Below are 23,096 nucleotides of genomic sequence, written 5' to 3' on the forward strand. Positions count from 1 at the left end.
GGGGGAGGATTGTCATTCAAATGATATTTGCTTACCAGCGGTAAGGGAGGGTGGGTCAAAATCGCCGAAAACGTGATTATGTAATATATGGACAGTCCCTAAGTGGCGCTAGTTTCCATAAAATCATGAAAAACAAAAAAAACGGCATTCTTATGATAAGTCGACTTGGCATATCGGGGGTATATTAGTTTTATAAGTCGCCGTTGAAAAAAAAATTTGTTAAGCAACTTTAGTCACACTGAATCCAGTTCTGTGGCACGCCTAATTATTTGTCATACCGACAGACGGACACAGTCTATTTTAAACATTTTTTTTTATAAGAAATGAAAGTATGTATAATGATTTGAAATATTAACGGTGTCCTGATATTACACACATACATATGTGTAGGATTTTATATATACATATGTATACCTATAGTAGAAAGTAAACTTTTGTCAATTGATTTCAAGTATTGAAGTAGGTTATATTTCTAAAAATTTCTGTTGAGCTATTAGCCTTCAATAATCAGTCAATTTTTTGTATATTACTTGGTTAGTTTTAGATAAATAGCGTAGGTAATTAGGTCTAATGAACTAGCGAAAATTTATAGTTAAGTCAGTTTTTACTTAAGCTCTTAAGCGTTAAGGTTACATATTTTTTTCACATTGTAAAGCTACAAATCTTTACCTTTGTGTTTTAACTATATTCAAAATATAAGGAGTTTACGTTTTTGCAAGTATGTATGTATTTGCGTTTAACTAATTTACCATTTAAGTAAAAACTGTCCATTTCACGTGGCTTGTGATCCTGTCCTCTCCTAAAGAGAGCATTATAATTAGAGATGGGGCATGGGGTAAAAACAGATTAACTACAATGTAAAAAACAATGCCTTGTAATCAATTTAGACAAACATCTGAAAAATAACCTTTTAGATTATTTTTGGGTTTATTTTTGTGTCTCCATAATGGAACTCAAATTCTTAAGTTAATAATAATTTCTTATAACGAGTTTTAAAAATAGTATTCTTTTGAGGGTTAAATAAAGGAGGAAAATCTTGAAGATATTAATAGGTCAGAAACAAGGTTCCGAGATACCCTCTAGTTATGTGAGGTTACACCCACTAAAAACCTACCTCATATAATGTAAATACTATATAGTTGCTGAAGCAAGAGCAGCTGCTGCTAGCAGGCGTCATGTTTTGATTCAAACATTTATATTGCACGATGTGTTAATAACCGATTGTATAGTATGCATTAATATTTGCTATCTCAGTTTATATCTAATGAATATGAAAAAAGTTAAAAAAGGATCAATTCGATTGCCAACTACGTTAAAGTTGGACTTTGCATTATGTCATGAATCGATGTCGCGTGCAACAGTGAAAAAAACATTTGCGTCAAAGTTTTTTGTTCTTATTGTAAGTTACAGTAGCGTAATCCATCCTATTGTTATTGTTTCAAAAACATGATTAAGCGTACTTGTGATTTATGTCAGATTTTTAAATATATTTTAATTGCTTAATATTGTGGGTGTAATCCATTTTTTTCGAATTGTGGGGGAGGGGAGGAAATAAAAAAAATAAAATAAAAGCGTTTCGGTTTGGGTATAGGAGAACCTACATTCAAAATTTGGTTGCTCTACCTCTTATAGTTGCTGAGAAATAGTTGCCGATTGATTTGGAAATAGGAGATCCGCGAACATCATATTTGGTTGCTCTAGTCCAGGGGCGTCCAAACGCTTGCATAGGGAAGAGCAAATCACAATACACTAATTCAAAAACACTAAGTAAACATGCCGTTAGCTCCATTTTATTTCATACACTGAAAAAAATGTGAGGGGTGATGCGGAGCGTTACTTGTCCAAAGTATGCGAGAACAATAATAATTTCGTATGTCCAGTGCAAGCTGTTTTCATTTTTTTTTAAGTACACGAATTTCGTCAAAGCAACAACAAAGTGCGCAAAAAAAATTTTCTAGACACAACAACAAACACAATGAAAGTGTTTCGTTCGCTCAAAGTTCGCTCAAAATTTTTCGACACAACAAACACATGAAAGTGTTGTCGCTTTGCTCGCACAGGCGAAACAAAAAAAATAAAATTCAAAAAATTGTTTGTGTAATTTGCATTGGCTTATGGAAAGAGCGCGTATATACATACATAAATATCAGAGAACGGCATGAGTGTACGCACCCCTAAAATCGCCATGTTACTTACATGGTGTTACCCACACAAGAGCGCGAATTTGGGGCTCTTGTTGCCCGACCAATTTTTCATAAGCCTTTACAAGCCTTTTGCTTGGGTAGTCAAAAAGGCTACGAAAAATGAATGATGAAGAAACTCCAAAAAATAGAAGGTCGATGCAATTTTACTTCGCCTAATGTGGCGTCTGCTTTCGCTAACCATGCTGTATGACGTCAGCGCGGCTAGCCAGTGCAAGACAGACCGAGACGAGGCAAGCGAGTTTTTTCGTGGCTTATGCTTATATGCCTGCCAATCGTATTTTGTGAGCGCGCACATTTTCTTTTGCCCTTATGTTTTCGTTGGCACTTGCAAACACCCAGGCTTGTCTTGTGTATATGAGTAAATGCATATGCCTGTTTTGCTTGCGCGCGTATTTACCCACACCCATGATTTGTGAATGCCACCATGGTGTCAAAAAAGTGCTACCCCTGCCGTTCTCTGATACATATGTATACACGCATTTCCTCTTCCTATACTGAAGAGCACACTGAGCATAGGCTTGGACGCCTCTGCTCTAGTCCTTATAGTCTCAGTGTTCTTGTTGCTCATACAGACGGATGGACAGACGGAAATTACTATATCGATTCGGCTTGCCTTACTGATAAAGAATATGTGGTATACATAAAGTATTATAGGTTCTGTCTCGCTTCCTGCCTTTTGCATACACTTGCAAAACTTTACAATACATCATTATGCATATAAAAAAAAAAAAAAAATGTGTAGAAGAAATTGTAGCGTGCGACATGTTATAAAATTAAAAAAAAATTGATTACTTAATTGATTAACTTAAAAAATATTTTAAAGGTACAGTAATACACTATATTTAAAAATATTTTCGTTTATATATCCCTTCAGGTTTCGCTAAAATTAGTGTTTGAATTGTTCACAACGGCTTATGTCACGCGTGCAAAAACTTTTGAAATTGACTTGAAAACGTAGCGTTGCCCCTTATCAACCTTTTATAGTGCCATTGGAGTGCTATAAGTTTCACCTTTTTTCAACATTAAATAATATCGGGGTACAAGTTTTTTCCACTTTCCATGCGTACACGAATGTCGCATTCGACAGAAATTTTTATAAATTTAATTTGATAACTTATGTACAATTTTACGGAATTAATTGTTAGTGCGAGACACTAGTTGTCTTAGCGTTGACTTGATCAGCGCAAGTAATCTGTTTTGGCACAGCTAAATAAAATTAAAATGAAATTCAAGCTGTAGAAAGAAACTTAAAAACATTAAAAAAAATCGATGGAAATCATTCTATTAGTTTTCAGATTAAAATATTACGTTAGGCTTCGCTTTAATGGCATTTATTTACTATGTCAGCCTGAGCCTGAGCTTTTATCAATTATATCGATACTGAATAATGTGGCAAAATAGACAAATCTATTGTTAAAAAAAAATTAATTTTACCCTGACTTCTTTTCAATTCATACGAATTTTACCATCATATAATGCGTTCTTCTTTTTTTTCGAAATGATGTGTTTTTTCAATATAGATGTGTTAAGTCTTCGTACAAGGCTAACCTCGTCACCAGCAGTTGCGGATAATAATAATAAAAACGATAACGGGAACGAAAATATTAAATTGAATATATTCATATCAATATAGGAGTGCACACAATGTCATTCAAGTTGTTTCGTCGTGGATCCGCGCGCTGCATAGGCATTTTGTCAGCATTTGTGACAATATTGCTTTGCTTGTACTACATCTGTATTGGTCAGCCCAATTCCACGCATATCGCGGAAAGTCAGACTTTGTCATTGCACTTGGGACGTGGACCAAATTCACCTGCTGAGGCGCTGAGCAGTTTTAACGGTAGTGCCTCCCCAGTCTTACAATTTCAACACAGGGAGCCAGAGCCTTACACGGTTGACAGTTGGGGTGACAAGTGCTACGTTCTGCTGCAGAGCAATACGAACATTACCGCCTTAGAAGAGCACAGCAAATTCGATTTTCAGGTGGGTTGTGAATATCACTTTTTAAAATGGCACTTGGTTTGTAATTATGAATGTGACTGTTATTTTGCAGCCGGAATGGATGCGTTCTAAAGAGTACTGGGATCGAGGCTTTGAGGAGCGATACGAGGCGCAGAAAAAAGACAAACAAAGGCCACCACTGAAGGTTATTGTGGTGCCGCATTCACACAACGACCCTGGTTGGCTGAAGACATTCTTCAATTATTTCCAATCGGATTCGCGTCAGATACTTAACCTGCTGGTGACCAAGATGCAGGAGTATAAAGACATGACGTTCATCTGGTCAGAGATAAGCTTCTTACAGCTGTGGTGGGATCAGGCGCATCCCACTAAACAGCGTGCGCTCAAGCGGCTCGTAAATTCCGGACGCATAGAGATTACCACCGGCGGATGGGTGATGACAGATGAAGCGAACGTGCACATTTATCCAATGTTGGATCAACTAATCGAGGGACATCAGTGGTTAAAGAACAACCTGAACATAACGCCCAAAGTGGGTTGGTCCATTGATCCTTTTGGTCATGGTAGCACAGTGCCCTATCTTTTGTCTGGGTCCAACTTTGAGGGGGCAATTATTCAGCGTATTCACTACGCCTGGAAGCAATGGTTTGCCCGACAGCAGAGCGGAGATTTCATTTGGATTCCCTACTGGCTCTCGGCAAAGAATCAAGGACGCCTGCTTACTCATAACATGCCCTTTGATATTTACTCAATCAAAGGCTCCTGCGGTCCACATCCCTCCATCTGCCTAAATTTTGACTTTCGCAAAATACCCGGAGAGTACACGGAGTACTCGCTTAAGGCCCAGTATATTACCGATGAAAACGTGGAAGAAAAAGCACAGCTACTGCTCGAGCAGTATGCACGCACTGCTTCGCTTTTCCCTCACAATGTAGCACTCATTCCAGTGGGTGATGACTTTCGCTATAACAAAGAGCGAGAGGTGGATCAGCAGTATCACAACTACAAGAAGCTTATTAGCCACATAACGGCTAATAAGCGTCTCTACAATGTGGACATAGCTTTTGGCACGCCTAGTGATTACTTTCAAGCAATACGCGAGCGCATGGGCGCTGATCACGCGTTTCCCAGCTTCAAGGGAGACTTCTTTGTTTATTCGGACATTTTTTCGGAGGGTAGACCCGCCTACTGGTCGGGCTACTTTACTACGCGTCCCTTCTACAAACTGCTCAGCTCCGAGCTGGAACATAATCTGCGAGCAGCCGAAATACTTTTTACCATTGCGTACAATACGGCCCGGCAGTCGAGGCATGAGGACGCCATTAAAATATATGAGAAAAACTATGAGCTCATCATACACGCGAGGCGCAACTTGGGTCTGTTTCAACACCATGATGCTATCACTGGCACTTCCAAGGCAGCCGTAATGCGCGACTACGCCATGCGTCTGTTTGAAAGTACCCAGAATATGGTAAAGATGCAGGAGGCTAGCATGGAGTTGCTGCTCCAGAGCCACAAATCCCATGAGCATGGGTTTCTGCTAAGCGAGTTTGAGCGTGATAGCTTCAATAAACTGCCACGAAAAATGCCTCTACAACTAATTAGGAATCCCACCAGTGACGAAGCCCCGACCTCAAACCCTACATCAGCTGGTAAAGATGGTGAGGCGAGTTTTGTGTTATATAACGCGCTCGCTCAGAAACGCATCGAAATAGTAACTCTGCGTGTGCAGCAGCCCAATGTTCGTGTCCTTAACGAACAAGGTGTTGAACTGAAGAGCATTCAAATAAATCCCGTATGGAATATTAGCGATGCCTACGAGCAAGGATTGAGTGGACTTCCACCGGTTGATACTGGCAGCACATCCACTGGACGCATACACATTTCCACTCGTCAGTTCGAGGTTATGTTCGTTGCCGAGCTAGAGCCCCTTTCCCTCACCACATATCGCGTTCAGGTCGATGAGTTCAATTACAAGCGTAACATTGCGATAGTCTACTGTGACGACTGCGCCACTAAAATGAATAGTGACCATGCACCTGGACCTACGGCACCTCCTGCACCAGACAAAGCGATTCAGTTTGAAATTCGCGCCAAGCCAGCAGGTATGTACGTATATAATAACCTGTATTTTTAAATTATCTACGTGTTGTGCATTAAAATTTTAACAATACGATTTTTTTTCCCATAATATCTCACTAATACGAGTACTAAGAAATAATGTTTCCTTTTTGGCTGTTGCCAGGTGACATCCAGCTGGAAAATGCCAAAATGCGGCTGTTGTTCGACGAAAAGAGTGGCTTTCTCAAGACCATAACCAGAAAAAAAGCTAACTCCCAGCTGCTGCAGCCCATGCAATGCGCCATAAAATTTGCCGCTTATCGGAGCGCGCAGTTCCATTCGGGTGCATATTTGTTTAAGACAGATCCAGAACAGAGCGAAGCTGAGAAGGATGTACTAGAGCAGTATGTCGATGTACGCATCATAATTACCTCAGGTCCGATAGCCAGCGACGTCACAGTCATTTATGGACCATTCCTTGCGCACAGCGTTCGTATTTTTAATACTCGTAGCCACTTGGATGCAGCAATTTATCTTGAGAATGACATTGACTTTGAGCCTCCGCCGAAAAATCGGGAGACCGAGCTTTTTATGCGGCTATTGACGAATATCGACAATATAGCACCTGCATCACTGCAGCGAAATCCACTTAATCAGCCCGTGGAGTCAAGCAGCGTGCCAGAACTACCCGTATTTTACAGCGACCAAAATGGCTTTCAATATCACGAGTAAGTTTAATCACGAGTAATTTTTATGCACTTTGAAATGTTTATACAAATTGGAAAAGGGTGTCATAAAATTATACTTTTGCAGGCAGAAGAAGGCGTGTGGTCATACAGTATATATGTATACTCTTGATTAGCAAGAGAGCTGCGTCAATATAGCCATGTCCGTCTGTCAGCAAAAGCACCAATTGACTATGATTGCGAGAACTCTAGCTGTAGATCAGGGGCGTCCAAACGCTGCATAGGGAAGAGGCAATGATAATTTCGTGTGTCCAGTGCAAGCTGTTTTATTTTTTTTAACTGCACGCATTTCGTTAAAGCAACGACAAAGTTCGCAAACAATTTTTCGACACAACAACAAAGACATGAAAGTGCTGTTGAAATGCACGCGCAGTCGAGACAAGGCAACAACAAACACATGAAATTGTTGTCGCTCTGCTCGACAGTCGAGACAAGAAAAAAAAATACGAAAAATTTGTGTAATTTGCATTGGCTTATGGCCGGAGCTCAAGATCAAATACAAAAACAAATGAGCACACTGAGCAGAGGGCTTGGACGCCTCTGCTGAAGATGCTCTTGTGTGGAGTACGCTTTAATTTTAATTTTTTTTTTAATATGTGCGCTTGCTGACGCGCCATGCATTCGTCGCTGACGATATGAAACAAAAACGAGTATTTCCTGCAATGACCTAGTCAAAGTGTATCAAAAAGTTGGCTGCGCCCAACTTTAATAAGGTCTTGTATAATTTTATATTTCTTATGTACTTATATATGACAAACAGACGCATTAAGGTGCCAGCCATTGGAATTGAGGGTAACTACTTTCCCATAACGTCGGGCGCATTCTTGCAGGATGAACGTCTGCGGCTTACACTGCTAACAACACACGCCCAGGGCGCAGCTAGCTATGAACCTGGTCAGCTTGAGGTAATGCTGGATCGTCGCACACTCTACGATGATTACCGCGGCATGGGAGAAGGCGTCGTCGATAGCCGATTCACCAGACATAAGTTCTGGCTGCTCGTAGAGGATATGCCTCCGGGACAGCAGGGCATAAGACCACCCAAATATAAAGTGCTGAGTCTGCAAGCTCAGCAGCTAGCCAATGAGCTGCGCTATCCGCCCAATCTTTATTTTCTCAACAACTTTGAGCAACCGCAGCCCATAGCTTTGCAAACACTTGTGCGTCTCCTACCTCACGGTGCGTTCCCTTGTGATGTGCATCTAACCACGCTGCGCACCCTATCTGATCCGCAGCTACAGCTGTTTCCGTCCGCGTCGGCACTCTTAGTGCTGCACCGTCAAGGCTATGACTGCACTGTGGCAGCGCATCAAGTCGACATAAGTAATTTTTGCCCGCTTGTACGCAGAGGTTTGGGCGCTGTGCGTTTTGGGGAACTGCAATTGGAAAGAATCGAGACCACCAGTCTGACAGGCCTGACTTTTCAGAAGAAATCTCAGCGATTGCATACATTGGCCAAGATCAATCTGGAGCCCATGGAGATGCGCACCTTGAATATCACTTTTCGCGGTGAGCTTTAAGGTCGGGAAGGCCAAATAGGAAATAATGTGTATATGACTAGGGATATACTTATTAATAAGAGAAACTCAAATTATATGTTATCAAGCTTTATTTACGGCTGTCTCTTTGTACACACAGTTTTAAGTACAAAATTCATAGAAAAATCGCCAAAACTACCTAAAGAGATAATTAAAACTAAATATGTTTATTTACGACCCTACAGTATTTTTTAATGTCAACATGTTTTGCAATCCCACCCCATTGATATATTCCTCATTTTAAGATTACGACTAATTATTTAATGAATATATAACTGATCTAATGTTTTTTAATATAAGGCAATAAAAGTATTCATAATTTAGCTAAATTCATTTACAATTTAGTATTATAAGGAAATAAATAGCTTGCAAGAGCAAAATCCTGAGAGCAAATTAGTTCAGTGTTATTTACATTGACTCATGTTCAATTTATGTAGTATTTATCATGGTTTTACATTTAATACTAGTTCTATTGTTAGGCAAATTATATGAATGAAATTCATTTCTATCAAAAAAATGTTAGCCAATTTATTTCTATAAAATAGATCTCATTCTTAGAGTCATCACTCTGCAAATATTTAAAATTGTAGACATTTTTTCAAGCAATTTTTTTTTAGCAAAACAAAAACAAACCTAACGTTTTGTATTGGATTATAAACATCAAAAATTTGATTGTTTTTAAATTGGATTCAAATTCAAGGATAATTTAACAAATTTTAAAGTTCAAAAAATGTTTATACGTATTTTCATAAGTTAATTTTGGACTATCATATGTTATTAGCCTACGAAAATGATCGATCGTGACGATAATCCGAGTTTATTATTTTCAAAATAAACAAGTAGGCAAAAGTAATTTGACAATACTAAAGTTGAAAGTACTCACCAATTGAACATTTGGTATTGACATATTGGTATCAATGGAAAGGTCTTCAAAATCCCTTTTTAATGATACAAAATTTGTCTTAACCCATTAAGTACCCATTAAAAAATTGTATCTTTTGTAAAATACAGGTATTTGAAATTTTTTTCTAGATTCCAACATATTACATACAATAGTGTCCAAAAGTAATTGGACAAAAGTAATGTTAAATGTATTTGAACATACTTTATTTGTATCAATGAAAATGTCTTCAAAATCCCTTTTTAATGGTACAAAATGTGAAATACCTATTCAAAAATTGTATCTTTTGTAAAATGCAGGCTTTAAAACTTTTTCTAGATTTTTTGGAAAAAATATTGGGATGCAAAAAGATGCTCTTATCGACGTTCACTTTCAATGGTATCTCTTAATAAAATTTGATTGATAGCATATAAGTGGTATAGTCGAGGACAAGGACTGCACCATATGGGCTGGTGATATAGCGAGGCATGGACTAGTCGTCGGGGCCGCAGGGTAGGGCATCGCAGTGAAGCTTAACCCGCCGTCTATAGAAAATTGGAATGTTATTAATCAAAAGTTATGTATCAGATTGTTCATCGATCGAGAAAATTACAGTTTATTCTTACATACTAAATTTTGTACATCTAGCTCTTATAGTCTATAAGATCTCGTTGCTCATACAGACAGACGGACTCTGCTATATTGACTCAGCTTGTCTTGGCGATGAAGAATATATGTATATAATTTGCCTTCATCTCCCTGTTACATAACTTTGCACAACATTGTAATACGACTGTTGCGTTAAAGACTTGTCACTAACGATCGCGCTAATGCGATCGCGATAAATGCCCTATTATATAATACAATGTTTATGTTCTTATATGTTCTTATATATAATTCATATATATAATTGTAGCTGTTTTTTTTTTTTTTTTTTTTTAAACTTTGCTGTTTTTATTGAGTCAAATCTTATAACTAAACATTATCTAACAGTTTCTCTAAACTGTTTTAGGATTGCACGTTTTAGATTCTATCGCTGGTTGATAGGTCGTTACGACGCAGACGGGCGGCTGCACAGCCTTGTTAGCCCTCGCGCGGAGGGATTAGGATGCGAAGAAAGCTTGCTGCTAGTTAGTTTACCTTTGTGTTCAAGCTATTACATCTTCGGACTGGTTGATATTAATCTTCTGAAATGTTTTTCGTTTCGATACGTACCACGTGGACCCCGGGATAGTTCTAAGAGTTTTTTTGACTGGACTCTCTGGACAATTTCAATATTGCTATTGCTGGCGTTCCCCCAAAGTTTGGAGCCATAGGCCCAGATGGGCTTAAGTACGGAATTGTAAAGCAGGACCTTATATTCCAGGCTGAGAGAGGACCGAGCGTTGATAAGGCAAGTGGAGGCTATTGGCTTTTAGTTTGTTGCGTTCTCTTGTCTTCGATGTGCCTACGCCATGTGAGTCATCTGTCGAGGGTACTCCAAGATATCGCACTTCGTTTCTTGCCGGAGCGGAATTATTAGTGCTAAGCGCGTGGACAATTTATGCCGCTGTATAGTGGGTATAAGATGTAACATGTGACTAATTTTTTGTTCGTTACTTATTATTCGCCAGTCCAGAGGAGCCATTCTCCACTGACCATTGAAGAGCCAGTGCGCTCTGCTTGCATAGGGCACCTCGAACGGCTGAGAAAAGCTGTATCGTCAGCAAAGGTGGATGTTGTTAGCCGTCAACTTATTGGAATATCTGCTGTGTAAAGGACATATAGTGTTGGTCCAAGTACGCTGCCTTCTGGGACTCCAGCTCTGATCACATTATAGTCGTCAGACATAGCAGAATTGCATCTCCTTGCAAATCCTGTCATATATGATACGATATAATCTTGTGATGTATTAGAGCGTTGCTGATCTAATGCGCTTCAGTCCACTCTAGCCAGCTCTGTTCGAATGCTTGGAGGATACATCTAAGAATATTGCAGCTGCAATATTCTCGGAGTTATTCGCAATGGCGCTTCTTATTTTCTATATTATTCAAAAGAGTTTTGACAGGCTTATGATCAGTAGGCTTTATGGGGGTCTGTATGACGATTGGATTTTGTGTGATCCTTGCCGGCTTTGTAATCATATATTATTATTACTTTTCCATCTCTTGGGAAGTAACCAAGCTTGTGGTATGATGGCATAAGAAGTTGTGCGGAGGGCCAACTGCACCTCATAATGGAAGCTCAATAATCATTTTTGGCGTTAATTGGTCGAAGCCTGGTGATTTTTTTTCGGTTCAACTGGTTTTATGATTTGTGTGCGATTTCGTTTGGGCGAAATTCCATTGGCTCTTCTGGAAGCTGAGAGTCACTTGTTAATGTTGGTATTGGGAATGAATTTGTGGCAGGATTTGGCTGATAACACATTTTCAAGTAAGATCCTGCAATGTTTTTGCTCTTGTCTTCATCACTGTCCGGGTCCCAGCCGCCTAGTTGCCGTTTCTTATAGCATCATCAGTTTCTGTTGAGTGGGCATAGAGTTGGTATGAGCTTTCCACAGTGAAGTTTTTCGTAGTAAGAGGATGATAGTGTGATGTAGCGATGTTTTGACTATTTGTCTTCTTGTTCTTTAACGCTTTTGGTTAAGGCTGCGGGTGGCGTCTTTAAGCCCTTGACGTGCATGAGACTGCAATTCTCGTTAAGGCGTCGCTTTTCTAGAACGAGTTGCTCGATTTGCTGATTTGTCTTTTTTTGAGTGTAAGGCACTTGTGCGTTTTGAGGAGTTGCAATGCGGGCTGCGAGGTGACAAAATTTGAGAACTCTAGTGTTTGGATAAGGCTGTCGAATCATCTTTAACGTTGAATACAGGATTTAGCGTAATGGGTGAGCTTATAATTTCATATAGCAGATCCATTTGGTTGGATGACTGAGTAAATTAATTTAGACTTGGATGACTGAGTAAATTAATTAGGACGAGTGAGTGGTCAGATGAGAGATCTGAGGGACTTTCGGCACTGATCAAGTTTCGAGGGATATTTTTTGGTAGATGCGAAGTCTATTAAGTCAGGCAGTTTATTGGTCTGTTGGCCAGTATGTTGCGTTTACCGGGGAAACGTCGATCACGTTTGGTCTGTTGGCCAGTATGTTGGTTATAGAGCTGCTTTCCTTTTGGAGTCACAAGGCGAGATCCCAGTGTGTGTGCTTTGCATTGTAGTCTCCTGCTGCTTTGAAATGGTCTTCTAGTGAGTCGAAGAACTGCATGAACTCTCCTTACTTATGGTAAACGTGAGGAGGGCAAATATACTCTGCTAAGCAGTAGTTGTTTTACCACTATCCAGTTTTATTCTAACTTGTTGTGGCTTGTAAATAATTTTCTGCGAGCCTCCTGTTGTAACGGTGATGCTTGATACGGTTTCTGATCAGAATACCAGTCCCACCATGTGCCTTGCCATCGGGATGGTTTGTTGCATAGAATGTGTAGCCTCTTAAATTAAAGTTATATTTGTTGGTCAGATGTGTTGCTGATAATAGCATGACGTCAATGTGTTTGTCGAGCAGGAATTGAGATAACTCAAGTTTATGCTGTGAAACGCCATTAACATTCCACGTGGATATACGTAGAGAAGCGATTGATTATTTGGACTGGTGTGATACTAACATTTGTATCAAGAGATTCTGATTACGCATTAAATCTTGCATAGTTGTCCGCATGAAGGACATGAACTCCATAATGCTTTGTTGCAGGCTAGAGAACAGTGCCTCCAGGTTATTTTGTTGGGTTCCACAGGCTGGTAATGGTTTGCCATATTTATCTTAGAGTTAGGTGCTTTTGGGTGCAATGTTATTTGGCGTAGAGGGCTCCACTCCTGAATTTAAAGCGCCTGCAAATGTCACATTTTTCCTTGTTGAGGATCCGGAGTCAAGCGACGATCTGGTTGCCGACGAGAAGAAGACGTCTGGGTGTGATTTAGATGGCGTAAGCCGTACATTTGCGGAGCGCGGCGTGGTGACTCGCTGGTGGATTCGACTTTTTAACTCCTTATATATTGGGCAACCTCTGTAGTTAGCTGTTGCTGCACCTTTTGGTACTAGAGTCGTCTTTGCTTGCTAGGCAGTGTGCGGAGTCGTGAAGCTGTCCACAAACTACCCCGGGCCAAAAAACCGGGGGCGGGGAGTTGCAGTATGACGTGTGCTGGCCATTATTCTGTGCCGTAGACCGAAATTGTTACGGCGCTGTGCAGGTGTTCGCCCCCCTCTCGCTTTCTCTCTTGTTTTACCCGTGCATCTTGACGGCCAATTTTTATTTTGCAAATCTCATTGCTTTTAGGAGATCACTCGCCTGGCTCTTCTATGACGTTGTCCGAGGCGAGTGGCCCATACCCTCTATCGAGTACACTTCTTGGGGTATATAGTGCGTGAAGCCGACTGCTATACTCGTAATAACTACGATAGCTTGTTGCAAGGCTGCAAGTTATTTGTTTTTCTTTATTATTAACTATAGACATTCATGAAGCGAATACCTTACCTCACACGAGACTTGTTTGATTATTATTTGCAAAGATACAATATTTCTTTTTATACACGCACTGCGCGATGCACAGGCGTTTACACGTTACTGTCAGCGCTTGTATTCTTTATTAATTACTACTGTCACTTGTATGCGTAATGTATTTAGAACTTTGAATGTTTTTGCAGACACGTGTTGGAAGATTATAATTATTTGGGCACAAAAAAATAGACTGATTCAATTCGCTTCTGTTCACTTACTAGTTTGACCAGAGACTAAAACTTTGCACGCGGCTGTATTTTTTTTTCTGCAGCGCTTGCCATTCCAATATGTTTGCTAATTTTCCTTTTCTTCGATATACATATTTCTAACGGAGTAATGGCATGTTCTTATAGTTCCCTGCCCACGCACGTCCGTCGCTGTGTGAGAGCGAGGGGTACAGAGCGACTGTTCTTGTTACTCTTTGCTCTCTCTCTCTCAGCAATTGTAAGCCGTTAAATCAAATTACACTGACAAAAAAAATTCTGAACTAAATAACCTGTATACTACACTCTTTTAACAGCAACTTCCCAAAATCCGTCAAAATGGGGCGACCGAGGAAGAATAAATTGCCAGTCGATGCCATCAGCGATGCAGAAGTCCCGCACACACTGTCAAGAAAAAGACGCTTGAGCTCTACCAGCTCGTTTTTGGCGCTCACTTGTGGCAATATTAGACCATATTTACTTCGGTCGACCACGAGTCAGAACGAAGCGTTGTAAGGCGCTAATAAATGTTGCCGTTGAAGGGTCCTACACAAGCTCGAGGAGAACAGCTTTAGTGGCAAAGCAACTGAATACGCTTATGTAGCATTTAACTGGAGGTTCGGAACGGACGCCACTCTTATAGAAAAACGGTCCACAGTAGTCCATTCCTGTTACCATGAAGGCATGTGAAGACTCCAAGCGCTCCGTAGGAAAGTCAGACATAATGTGTTTCACATAATGGGGGTTAGCACGGAAGCATCGTAGGCATTTGCTGACCACGGATGACACGATTTTTCGCCCTCCAATTGGCCAATACTGATGTATATGTGCTAACACAGATCGAGACACACAGTGTAAGCTACGGTGATGAAAATGCTTTATCAATGCTCGCGTTACAATTCCTTGGTAAAATGATTAGATGGCGAGAGTCAAAATCCAATGTTGAGTTTTTTAGCCTTTCACCAACGCGTAGAATAACAAAGGTGTCTAGAAACGGACAAAGCGAAGCAAGCTGCTATCTGCAATTTGTTTCTGATTCAACAAGCGTTAAAAATTATCCCAGAGATAAGTCTTCTGTAAAGAGCGAATCAGTAATCGAGTGCCAAATTGCAACATCCGAGATCGTCATTCCAACGTCCCTAGTACGCCGAATAAATAGGCAACATAGCCGAAAACTTGACATGCCAATATGTAGAGATACTCCAAGCCAGGGGCGTCCAAACGTAGCTTATGGAAGAGCAAATCACCAATACAATATTAATAAGAAAACACTAACACAAGTAAAGAGCCGTAACTTCAATTCTAGTTCAGTGTTTACTGAAAAAAATTGGGTATACATATTTTCAAACGAAAAAAAATTTTAAAAAAAATTATTTCACAAAGTAGTTAGTAATTTATCAATATCAATTTATTAAAATTAAAAATAAATTATTTCACAAAGTAGTTAGGAAAATATCAATATCAATATTTATTTTTCTTAGTTAGTTAGTTATTTTGTTATTATCAAGGCTTCTAAATAAATATTTGATAATTGATTCCTATATTGGTTATTAAATAATTTTAATGTTATAAAGGAACATTCACAAATATAAGTACTCCCGAAAAATGGAAATATTTCATTCTTTGATAAGGGATACTTTAAGCGCTTACAACTTTTCAAAAATCAATAAGTTTTGCATCGGTTGCTCTCAGTTCAAAATCAGATTGTAAATTACAAATTTCTAATTGTAATTGAAGATTCTGATCATATTTATTGCAGGTCATTGGCATATAAAATAGATCCACCATTTCTCTGACCCATTCAAAATCCTTAAATCTATTTTCAAAATTTATTTTTAATTCGGTTAAATATTGTATATATAATTAAAAATCAAATGTTACTATATAGTATAATAATACTCATGAAATATTTCTTCTAAGCGCGAAAAATTAAACAATTTACTTAAATTTAAATCAAAAATAAACCCATCGATTTTATTTATAACCATTAACAGATTCAATCAACTCAAAAATGTATCTTTTTTGTCCCTGGAGGAATATATTGAGCTGATTAAGGTGTAAGAAAAAATCGGTGAAGAAAGCAAGATTAATATTAAATTCCTCAATGCTTTTAGTAGACAATAATTCAAAACTTGGCATTTCTTCTTCGATAAATTAAACAATTTCCTTCCGTAATTCAAGGCATTTTCTTCGATTCAGCCACCTCACCTCAGTAAACATAATTAAGTCGCCGTGTTCACATTGGCAGTCTTTTAATAAGTTTCTAGGTTTCCGATGACTCAGTGAATCATGCCCAACCCTTAGCTCATTTTAGAAACTACCTTCAGAGTTTAAACACTTTTTGTCCACTTAACACACAAAGCCTCTTGATGAATAATGCAATGAAATGATGGAACTCTTATTCCGGATTTGTAAATCTGCCCTGTCCTTTTAACTTAACATTGCAGGTGCGCCATCTGTTCATATAGCTGCCAATTTACCTTTTGTATCATTAACAGCGTTATATAGATCAATTCCTCCTGTATTTTCTATAAGAGGGATCACGGCTAAAATCTCATGAATATTGCAAAAAATCCCCTTTTGCCGCATGAGCGTTTCGTGTGTTCTCTCACCAATCAGCATAAAACAGAAAACACGAGAGAAATCAGTTTGAAGTGTTCTGTTCAGAGAGTGAGCGAGTCTGTACAATATTTTCCTGTTAATTCAGTGAGCAGACAGCTTGTGAAATTTTGGTTGAGCATATTTTGGGAGCTCTGCTTTTTACAGAACATTACTTATTTCGAATCCATATGAAGTGCCTACGTACTCAGTCGCCTAAAGCCCCAGTAGCTAAGGCTGCCTCCCCTGAAGCTTAAGTTTAAACTTTAAGCCTACAGTTATATAAATAAATAAATAAAGTCGAATCGTTGTTTGTTTAACGTCAGGTGCGTCAGTAGCATGTTTGCATTTATAATGGCTTTCTGCATTAAATATTTTTTCTTGTATTATTGTTTTACAAATAATATATTGGCATTCACCAGAGAACGGCAGTTGCGGCACTTTTTAAGCACAATGGTAGCACACACAAAAATCAAGTGCGAGACCATACGCGCACACAGACAACACAGGACTTTAATCGCATACAGACACAGCAAAATATTGTGTGTGCGGCGCACAAGCAGAGCACAAAACACCCAGAGAGACCCGAGAAAAGGTCCGTTGTGTTTATAGCCACAACGAAGCAAGAGCAAAGGAAACGTGCGCGGCCGATCGGCTGGCATAAGCATAAGCGGGAAACAATATCGCTCGCTGTCTCGCTCTGTCTGCATTGGCAGCGGCGCCGACGCGACAGCAGGTAGCGAAACAGAAGCACGCAGAAAACATACAAAAAATATTTTGACCTTTCCTTGTGTTTTGCTTCGGGAAAGAATTTCCTGCGCACAAAATGCTGCTGAAATCATTTTTTATACGTACAAGTAATTGCATTGTGGTCGCAACCACAATTTCGCTTGTGTGTGGCAGTACTACCATGGTAGTACGCTTGTGTTTTTAGATGTGTGTACGCTCTTGCCGTTCTCTGGTATTAACCTTTGAAATTAATTTAAAAAAAAATTTCTTCATACGATCCATGACAAAAATAAGCTCCAACTCGTTCAACGTTAACGCAGGCCATAATAATTTCATGTGTCCAGTGCATGCTGTTTTCATTTTTTAAGTGCATGCCTTTCGTCAAGGCAACAACAAAGTTCGCTTAAAAGTTTTTGACACAAAAACAAACACATAAAAGTGTTGTTGGCACGCCCGCGCAGTTGAGACAAGGCAACAACAAACACATGAAAGTATTGGCGCCATGCTCTCACAGTCAAGCCAAGAAAAAAAAACGAAAAATTGTTTGTGTAATTTGAATTGGCTTATGGACGGAGCGCGTATACCCAAGAGCAAATACAAAAACAAGTGAGCACACTGAGCATAGGGCTTGGACGCCCCTTCTCCAAGCAATACTTCAAAGCTCCAGACGCAGATTTTCTCGATGGCCAGACACAGGCAACTGCAGGATTGCTGCTCCATGCGTCCACAAATCAGAATGAAACAAGGCATCTGGTCGAATACTTCTTAACAAGATGTCAGCAGGATTAAGAAATGTGGGAATGTAATGCCATTCCATGCCAGAAATACACTCCTGAATTGGTAAGACTTGGTTGGCGACGAATATATTACATTTTGCTGGCTCAGACCAACAGTAGAGTTGTGAAACCTCAGCTTCAATTGTGAAACCTCGCTTATAAGCTGAGACAACATAGCAGCTCCAGTTTCGGCACCGTCAGAGTCTTCACAGGCGCTACTCGTGAGCAGAGCAACTGTGAGTATTCCTTCTCTCTTGCTACTATATAAATGTAAGCTCCGTACGCATTTATGCTGGCATCGCAAAATCCGTGTATAAGATGCTTAAAGCTAAAGCGTTGAGAAGTTTTGGCTTTGGCAAAAAAACTGTCCAAGCGCTAATTAGAGTTTCAGGTAGCTGTTCATCCCCATCCAGATTTTCCTTCCACAGTTGCTGCAAAAAGATTTTGGCCTTTGTAACTACCCGAACATGGAGACCTAGCGAATCATAGACTCTGCCGATTGTGGATAACACATATCTTTTGGATGTTTCAGTGTGCAATCCCTTGGTAGCAACCCCGAAAATAAGGTAATTAGATGCAGGATCCCATGAAATCGCTGCCAGCGTCGAATCAGGAATTTCTTCTTGACGAAGTCGGAAAAGTTCTTAAGAATGGCAGCATTGTTAGAGCACCACTTCTGCAAGGTGAATTGCCCTTTGGCCAATAGGCTTGTGGTTTGATTCATGATCTCCTTTACTTCTTGTGAATTACCCCCAGTGATTAGATCATAAACTTAAAAATCCATGCGTTAATGAACAGCGTTCATTAAAGGCCAATTGGTCTTTGCTGTCTCTCCACAAAATTAACTGAAAATAGTTATAAGGCTCTGTCACCTTGACACATCTTTACATCTTGCAGATGTATGCTGTAAGTGCCACAAGAAACGTACGAAATCGCAACAGTGTGTTCAGCAGCTTGTCATGCAATCTGGGATCGCCCATGGGTATATTGTTAAACGAGTAGCTTAGATGTCGAAGCTGGAGATCCATCAAAGAACTGAACTATTTTCCCTCAAAACGCAATGATGAGGCAGGAAGTATCGATATTGATAAAAATCCTTTTTAGCGACGACTGACAATAAGTCAGTATACTGAGCCTTTAAGCCCGGATGGCGATCCAACTTGCGCTTTATATTCGGCCAGATAGGATCTACATTTTCCTTAAATGCCAAGAGAACTAAAGTCGTCTTCCGTGGGACTAACGATGCCTTCACTTTCGACCTCCCACAAGCATCGAAGTAGCTGATCGTTAACCCCGGGCCGGACACGGAGACAGCGGACTTGCTCCGACTTAACTACAATTTATGAGCTGATCGTTATCCCCGAGACCGGACACGGAGACAGCGGACTTGCTCCGGCCTAACTGCAATTGATGAGCGAAACGAAATGTGACTGGGTGCAGTTGAGAGCCATTATCTAAAAGTGCACGGCAAGGCACAAATGATCCAGCTCGATTCTATTGTCACCAGCAATTCATCAAAGTCTCACCGTAATTCACTAACGATTTTATTGTACTTAGTTAAGCTCCTCTAAGCTATCGTGTATAGCTTTAAATGCTTGTTTAGTATTATCAACTAAAATCAAATCGCCTTCAGATTGTCTGCTGACAATTTAAAAGTTTTAAGAGCCGTGTCATAAATTGATTCTGCCTTGTGTTACAGGTAGCGCACCCTGTTTTAATTGCTGATGCACTAGGCAACATATTTATAATTGTTCACGCACAAGCCAAATGTGTATTTGTAATTTAGTTAATATTAAACATAGCTTTTTGCTAACACACACTATGTTTTTAACTCGCTTTTTATTTAAACACAGCTTATTGTTCAGCAAAGATTTGAGATGCACGGGTGTTGCTTGATTAAACGGGTGCAATGTCCACCACCAGCACCAATATGTACTACATACATACATAGTTTATTCGTGATTCAACAAACTTGATCGAAGCAATGAAAAGCAAGACGAGATGAGTACAAAAAGAGCGAAACAATATTTCAGCGGCTCTAGGAAGACAAAAGAACGCCAAATAATGCAAGAATTGTAATATGTACTAGCAATAAGTAAAGCTCATTGCTCGTCGTGGTCACCAAAATGTTGAGTTAATGACTTGTCGCTGATCTTGTGTTTCGATTGCGATTAAACGCCCGAATATATAACACAATTTTTATGTTCTTATATATATGTATGTATTTATTATGGTGCTGCTGAAGCAAGCAATTTATGTTTTTAGTTTAAGATTACAAGTAATGTTAAATATACATATGTATGTATGCGGCACGGCCGGTAAATTTTGTTAACATTTGTAAGCGATAGAGGGTGAGAACGGCTTTTGCGAGAGTGAATAAAACTAAACTTGTATTTTGAGCTGTACAAAAGACAAGCGTAAACAGTCTCACAGTCTCACGTGAGCTTCTTCTGCAGTAAGCAAAGGTAAAGAAGGTAAATCAGCTGCTTCTACAAAAAAAAAGATCATAGAACTTTTTGCGTACCTTTTGTGTGCTTCTGCTTCGCTACCTGCTGTCGCGTCGGTCTCGCTGTCAGTGCAGATAGAGCGACACAGCATGCGAGATTATTTCTCGGTTATGCTTATGCCAGCCGATTGCATTTTGTGTCCGGACGCTTAAATCAGTTCATAACTTTTTTTTACCTGTTATCGCTGCAAAATGTTTATTCGAGCAATAGCCAGTAAAGCTACGTATGTTTCAAGTCCAAGTCCTGTTTTATTGCAATTAATTATTTTTAGATTTGATTAATTGTGTTAAAAAAGTTTATTGTTCATGTTAAGAACTAATAGTTGTACTAAACTAATTTTTTAAAATATATTTTAATTAAGTCTTTATTTAAGGTGCTTGCTTCAATACAAATTGCGCTCTCTTGTAAGGGTGATATCACTAAGCATGCATGTAGGCTTAGTGGTGATATACATACATACAAGAACAGAATTTTAAATGTCTGTACATACATATGTTACCGTTGTGTTATATTAATTTAATGAAACTGAAAACCAAAATAAACAAAAACAAGTGGACAAATTAAGGTTGGGCGCCACCAACTTTTAAATACACTTTGACTAGGGCATCCGAAGCAAACACACCCATGCACTCACCAAACACATCACACAAAACAGCTAACGTCACAGTTCGTTTCGTGTAGCGTTAGCAGCGACGCCGCCCCGCGTCGGCAGCGACGTTGTATGGCGCGTCAGCACTTGCAACCCGCTGTCTTATGAAATATATGTAATAATCCATTATTATTCATCGTTCCACAATCGTCGAAAACATACTAGGCCAATCTTTGTGATTTATTCAGATATTTTAAAGATTTTTGTGCTGCTTATAAATTGTTTTTTTTTTAAATAAATGGCTGAGAAATAAAAAAATTAAAATAAAAGCGTAGTGTCCTCGATATAGAAGCACACCTACATACCAAGTTTGGTGCTCTAGCTCTTATAGCTGCTGGGAACACGTACTTCATACAGACGACATTGCTATATCGACTCACTCGTCGAGCTGATCAAATAATTATACTTATGGGTCTGCCACGACTCCTCTCCTTTACATACATTTGCACATCTTGGATACCCTTTTTCATTTTTGCAAAAATGTTAAAGGTATAAAAACAAGTGAATAAAGTGGGGCACCACTTAATATACACTGTTAGATATTGTCAATTTTTAGAAGATAATAAGTTAGTCACACATATTAATATTCAACACATTCATATATCTATCATATTATAATTAACTACATAAGTAACTCTGAAATAATGAATAATTAAACATTGTCCAACTTAAGGGCCGAATTATTTGTTTGAGTCACCTCGCAAGGCTAATCAATTTGACTGCTCAAGCTACTAAAGTTGATCTGGTGTAAGTCCACTTTCGCTGAAAAAGCTCAAGCCTTCTATTACTGTATTCACGCGCCTTCGCTTGCGCTGTTATTCCCGCTTCTTCTTTTGCGTGCATTTGCACTCACTAGTAGCTCGCCTCTCTTTGGCTTTTCTCGCTATCATTATCTTCTATCGCTTTTTACGCTAAAATTATGAGGCCGAGCCTTAATTCTCTACTATACACTTACTTCGATCGTCACAACTAACGAGGACTTTATTTCGACTTCGTAACGAACAAGCTTTAGTTGTTCTCGTAACCGGCCGTGAATTGATGCTCAACATTATTCGAACATAAGAAAATTTAAATAAACAAACAAAAAAAAACAAAAAGGACGCACGGTTGAAATTCATGCAATTATAAAATTACGAGTAAAAGTAAAAAAAAAAAACAGTCATTTATAAAGTCGAAATTCATGAAATTACGAAATTACAATTAGTAAAAGTACAAAAAAAAAGTCAGCGCCTGCCAATTAAAATATGCCAGATTTTAAGCTATATGCATTTCAAGTATTTTTCAAGCTATTTCATTTTAAAATATGCTAAATCTTGCATAATTCGTTTTTTATATGCCTTTCTTTCGGAGATAACATAAAACCCTTAACGGAATTAAAACTTCCCAGCATTTATCATTTGACGAAGATAAGAAACGCACTCACGCCAAACACATTAAAGCTGTTGCGCTAGCGACTTGTCGCTAGCTGTATTATTGCAAATCGCGAAATAAACGCCCGAATATACGAAATCAATGTTGTTCTTCTTTGAGAGCGAGTGCAGCTGTGCAGAAGGCAAGTGCATAGAGAGTGCTAAACGTATGTAGCGCTGTACAAAGGGTGAAAGCAAATAAGAGAGCGCGTGAGCTTCTTCAGCGCTGTGCAAAGCCAAGATGCGAGATTAAGCTAAATCAGCTGTTCGTATCTGAGGCGTTAGATTTGTTGGTCTTGCATGACC

At 39.2% G+C, this 23,096-nt stretch overlaps 1 protein-coding gene across 2 annotated transcripts; it reads left to right on the forward strand.

The window, feature by feature from the left end:
- The first annotated feature begins 3,772 nt into the window (after positions 1 to 3,772).
- Positions 3,773 to 8,688, forward strand: LOC108604152 (alpha-mannosidase 2). Of its 2 annotated transcripts, XM_033293111.1 has the most exons (4): positions 3,778 to 4,187; positions 4,258 to 6,271; positions 6,412 to 6,955; positions 7,734 to 8,688. In XM_033293111.1, the coding sequence occupies exons 1-4, from the start codon at positions 3,849 to 3,851 to the stop codon at positions 8,491 to 8,493; spliced, it is 3,657 nt and encodes a 1,218-aa protein (XP_033149002.1). In that variant the 5' UTR covers positions 3,778 to 3,848; the 3' UTR covers positions 8,494 to 8,688. The 2 variants fall into 2 exon arrangements, with proteins under 2 accessions (XP_033149003.1, XP_033149002.1); XM_033293112.1 differs by lacking the exon at positions 7,734 to 8,688 and having other exon boundaries at positions 3,773 to 4,187; positions 4,258 to 6,275; positions 6,412 to 6,444.
- Positions 8,689 to 23,096: the final 14,408 nt, after the last annotated feature.

The sequence above is a fragment of the Drosophila busckii genome, chromosome 2R (assembly GCF_011750605.1).
Source record: "Drosophila busckii strain San Diego stock center, stock number 13000-0081.31 chromosome 2R, ASM1175060v1, whole genome shotgun sequence".
Lineage (NCBI taxonomy): Eukaryota > Metazoa > Arthropoda > Insecta > Diptera > Drosophilidae > Drosophila > Drosophila busckii.

Excerpts from the sequence above, each read along its gene's own strand:
- LOC108604152 (XM_033293111.1), top strand. The coding sequence starts at position 3,849 with ATGTCATTCAAGTTGTTTCGTCGTGGATCCGCGCGCTGCATAGGCATT. Across the intron at positions 4,188-4,257 it reads ACAGCAAATTCGATTTTCAG|CCGGAATGGATGCGTTCTAA; the intron begins GTGGGTTGTGAA and ends GTTATTTTGCAG. Across the intron at positions 6,956-7,733 it reads AATGGCTTTCAATATCACGA|ACGCATTAAGGTGCCAGCCA; the intron begins GTAAGTTTAATC and ends TATGACAAACAG.